At 49.8% G+C, this 5041-nt stretch overlaps 1 protein-coding gene across 1 annotated transcript in view; it reads right to left on the reverse strand.

Moving 5' to 3' along the window:
* Rhce (Rh blood group CcEe antigens) overlaps positions 1–5041 on the reverse strand; it is a 30391-nt gene that overhangs the window by 5398 nt on the left and 19952 nt on the right. The window contains exons 5-6 of the mRNA XM_005353062.2: positions 4586–4752; positions 3948–4085 (exon numbers count right to left, since the gene is read on the reverse strand). Coding sequence (XP_005353119.1) covers positions 3948–4085; positions 4586–4752 — 305 coding nt within the window. The remainder of the gene's footprint in view (positions 1–3947; positions 4086–4585; positions 4753–5041) is intronic.

Below are 5041 nucleotides of genomic sequence, written 5' to 3' on the forward strand. Positions count from 1 at the left end.
GGCTACTCTTCTAGAGGAGGTCAGTGTAATCCCAGCATCCCACATCCATCTTTGGAAGCCTCCTCCCCTGAGCCCACCAAACCTTGACCCCCAATCCAGGAAAGGTCAAGACCACTCCCACAGGCTATTTAAACTGCCTCCCAGAAAATAAACTAGTGGTCTTCCCTCTTCCTCTTTGGTGGTCGCATTGGCTTTCTGTTCCCCCTCTGGGCCACCCCCAGAGTGCTGACGTCCAATTAAACCTGGATATCTTTTAATTTGGTCTGACTGGTATTATTTGTGTCAGCAGAGAGGCTCGTGTTTTAGGAATATTTCCTAACAGTCCTTCAGAATTTGGGGTTCAGTTCTGAGGACCCACATGGCGGCTCACAACATCTGTAATCCCAGATTTAGGGAATCTGGCCTCAGCATGCTGCACATGGTGCACAAATGTATATTCAGGCAAAACACGCATACAAATAAAAATAAACAAAACCTTTATTTTAAAATGCTCAGAGAGGCAGGTGGATCTCTGTGAGTTCGAGGCCAGCCTGGTCTACAAGAGCTAGTGTCAGGACAGGCTCCAAAGCTACAGAGAAGCCCTGTCTCGAAAAAAACTAAAAAAACTTAAAAAAAAAATGCTCAGAAAGACTGCGGATGTAGACTGATCCGAGAATGCTTGCCTAGCAGATGCCAGGGCCTGGTTTCCTTCCTCTGGCATGCACACGCGCTCACACATGCTCACGTGTAAAGGGTTTAGTGACTCTGGCGGCCGGATGAGGACTGGGATTCTGCAGTTCTGACAGACTTCCCAGGGATATTGTCACAGCTGGAATGTGACAGGGCCCACAAGCTCATGGGGTTGAACACCTGCCACCCCACCCCCTCCCGTGATGGTCCTGTTCTAGGAAATTGTAGAACCTTTTAGGAGGAGACATCTGGTGGCCGCAACCCAGGAGCCCAAATAAATCCGTCCCCTTAAGTTGCTTCTTGGTGGTATTTGATCACAGTGCCAAGGAAAGTAGCCTGCACAGTTACCATTGCTGATGTTTCCCTGGTCATGTTCTGAGTAAAAGGGCCCAACACAGATTCCATTCCCATTTAAGGCTGATAATCCTATGCTGGGGCTGGGGGACCATCCTCTGTGCTGTAGAGTGTTGAGCAACATCCTGGCTTCTAACATCACTAGGCACCCATAAATGCCATCCGCAAGACAACAGAAGACAGAAATCAGACAGATGGCATCCATCCACGTGGCACACATCGTCCCACGGTCCTCCACTCCTGCCCTCATTAGGCCTGAGGAGACACCTAGGGAGCTTCCTCAGGTTCCTTCTCCCCTTACAGCCCCCACCATCTCCGGAGTGAACATCCAGACACCTGGTCATCCCAGGAGCTCTGCCCAGCACTTCCCACCTCTCCATGCTGATCTCACCAAGGTCCGGGCGAATGCAAACCTTCTGCCATGATTATATCTTTCTGTTTCTTGACTGGGTCACACGCTCTTCTCACTGAGGGTTTGAAGGCACTGGTCCTGTCTGGGATTCATTTCCGAATTTGCCTGGCTAATCTGACCCTGTCTGGGATTCATTTCCCTATTTGCCTGGCTAATCCGCCATACTGGTACTGCCCATCTCAGGCATCATTCCCTCTGCAAGTATTGGTTTCTACTCTGACCAGACCTAGGCTAGCTTAGGGGCCTTTCTGCTTTTTATTGACATGTTTATCTGAAGTAGAACGAGGGTTAAAGCATTTTTGGTGACTGGAGAGATAGATGGCTTAGTGGTTAAGAGTACTGACTGTTCTTTCAGAGGACCAGGGTCCAATTCCCAGCACCCAGGTGGCCGCTCACAACTGTCTGTATCTCTAAGATCTGACACCCTCACACATACATGTAGGCAAAACATCAATGCAAATAAAATTAAAAAATAAAGTTTTTTTGGGGGGGTTGTTGTTGTTTGTTTTTCTTTTAAGCATGTTTGGTGAATGATTGAAGGAATGAATTGATAAACAAATGAGTAATCTTCAAAATAGCAGAGCCACCCTGCCCTGGTAAAAGAGTCAAAGGAAGGACTGAAGAGATGGCTCAATGGTTGGGAGCACTGGCTTCTCTTCCAGAGGACCTAGGTTCAATTCCCAGCACCTACATAGCAGCTCACAACTGTCTATAACACCAGTTCCAGAGGATCTGACACCCTCACACAAATATACACGTAGGCAAAACGCCAATGCAATGCACATAAAATAAATAAATCTTGGGCTGGAGAGATGGCTCAGAGGTTAAGAGAACTGATTGCTGTTCCAGAGGTCCTGAGTTCAGTTCCCAGCAACCACATGATGGCTCACACCCATCTATAATGAGATCTGGTGCCCAGAACACTATATACATAATAAATTAAATAAATAAATCTTAAAAAAAAAGAGTCTAAGCCGGGCGGTGGTGGCGCACGCCTTTAATCCCAGCACTCGGGAGGCAGAGGCAGGCGGATCTCTGTGAGTTCGAGACCAGCCTGGTCTACAGAGCTAGTTCCAGGACAGGCTCCAAAACCACAGAGAAACCCTGTCTTGAAAAAAAAAAAAAAGAGTCTAGGGAACTGAGTCACCAAGACATCAAGGGGCTGTGCTGGGCAGCTTTACGTCAGCTTGACACAAGCTGGTGTCATTTTGTAAGAGACAACCTCAGGTGAGAAATTGCTCCCCCTCCCCAGACTGGCTTGGAGCAAGCTTTTCAGGCCATTTTCTTGAGTGATGATCGATATGAGAGGGTCCAGCTTACTGAGGGTCATGCTACCCCTGGTTCTGAGTTCTATAAGCAAGCCATGGTGAGCAGGCCAGTAAGCAGCACCCCTCCATGGCCTCTACATCAGCTCCTGCCTCAAATTCCTGCCCTGACTTCTCTGGATGATAGACTCTACCACCTGGAAGATGAAATAAACCCTTCTCCCAGGTTGCTTTTGGTCATGCTGTTTTATCACAGCGATAGAAAGAATCACTCAGACAGGGCCTGAGTCCAATGGGAGCATGTCACCTTCCGACACACTCTTTGCTGTCTAACAACTGCTTACATCTCGGGGTTTCAAAGCCAAAAGAGATAAGAGACATGTGTTCCCTCTGCAGATGAAAAGCAGAGAGGCTTAGCTAGGATCAGATCCAGCTGCTGGTAAACTCTTCCTTGAGTTGAAGCTGAGTATCCAGATTCAGCCTTCAAAAGTCTGCCGCCAAAGCCGGGCGGTGGTGGCGCACGCCTGTAATCCCAGCACTTGGGAGGCAGAGACAGGCGGATCTCTGTGAGTTCGAGGCCAGCCTGGTCTACCAAGGGAGTTCCAGGACAGGCTCCAAAGCCACAGAGAAACCCTGTCTCGAAAAACCAAAAAAAATAAAAATAAAAAATAAAATAAAATAAAATAAAATGATGGACAGAAATGCCTCTGGGCCTGCTCTGCTTGTCAAATAAAGTTTTATCTGAGAATAGGGGCGACTTCGAACCTGCATTGACGCAGGGGTCTTCCCTGAATGTCCTGCCGAACTTAGTCATGAATGTATCTGGGCTTTGTACCTGACCTAGGAAAGTGTCACTATCTGCCTCATGCGCCCAGTGACCCAGATACTACTGGTCTGAGGCAAAGTAGAGGTTAGTAGTTATGGTTGCTTGAAAGAAAATGGCCCCCAAAGGGAGTGGCACTATTGGGAGGTGTGGCTTTGTTGGAGGAAGTGTGTCACTGTGGGGGTGGGCTTTGAGGTTTCCTATGCTCAGGATACCGCCCCGTGTCTCAGGCAACTTCTTGTTGCCTGAAAGATGTAGGCCTCTCAGCTGCTCCTCTGGCACCATCTCTGTCTGCATGCCAGCCTGGTTAGAACGGACTGAACCTCTGAAAACTGTGAGCGAGCCACCCTAATTAAATGCTTCCTTTATAAGAGGCGCCACAGTCATAGTGTCTCTTCACAGCGATAAAGTCCCACTTCCTTACCGGCAGGCACTTGGCTCCCCCAATGGAGATCAACCCCGCTGTGAGGCCCAGCACCATGGCAATCCAGGGAGAAGTGATCAGGAAACACGGGGCACCCACAGCCACGCCTCCCGCCAGCACTGCATTGTGGATGTGAACCTGCAAAAGCAGCAGCTTGTGGGTAGGTGATAGTAACATTGATTTAAACACATGTGCGCATGCACAAACACACACACACACACACACACACACACTAGCCCCCAGAAAGCCTGTCCAGTCTCTGGTATCCTGATATTCCCTACATGGCAGACAAGGAAGGGCCTATCGCAGGAGCTCCCCCACCCATCCAGAGCCTGGTCCTGTGAGAGAGCCATCAACACGTGTGTTAGGCACAGACACACACCCAGAGTCTGGCCCTGTGGGAGAGCCATCAACACGTGTGTTAGGCACAGACACACACCCAGAGTCTGGCCCTGTGGGAGAGCCATCAACACGTGTTAGGCACAGACACACACCCAGAGCCTGGCCCTGTGGGACAGCCATCAACACGTGTGTTAGGCACAGAGAGACACCCAGAGCCTGGTCCTGTGGGACAGCCATCAACACGTGTGTTGGGCACAGAGAGACACATGTTGCCCAGGAAACAGCCTCCGTCTCACCATGTTGATCTTCCCCTGGGGGTGGCTCAGGGCTGACATGGAGGTGGCTGTCACTGCGCTGACGGCAAGGGCATAGTAGGTGTTGAGCACAGCGGTCTTCTTCTCATTTGGCCATTCCAGCAGAGCAGAGTTGAAACTGGGCCAGAAGATCCACAAGAGGAAGGTGCCTGGAGGGCAGAGGCGGCCATTAGCCAGAAGAGCACTGCTTCTGTAACCACTCTCTTCCCAGACATCAGAGGAACGGCCTGGAGCTAGCAAGCGAGCCTGGTCATCTTCCAGGGGTGTCTAAAAAGTCACCTCTCCCCTCTCCTGTCTGAAGTCTCAGTTTGGTAGGAAGCAGATGACACATTTTCCAGATGAGGAGTATAAGGCCCAGTGCGTTAAGATCTCTACAAATGCCAGGCCTCACTCTGCTCTTTGATGGCCAAATGCTTCCTTTTAAAATGCAAGGCCCAG

The sequence above is a fragment of the Microtus ochrogaster genome, chromosome 10 (assembly GCF_000317375.1).
Source record: "Microtus ochrogaster isolate Prairie Vole_2 chromosome 10, MicOch1.0, whole genome shotgun sequence".
NCBI classification, from domain to species: Eukaryota; Metazoa; Chordata; class Mammalia; order Rodentia; family Cricetidae; genus Microtus; species Microtus ochrogaster.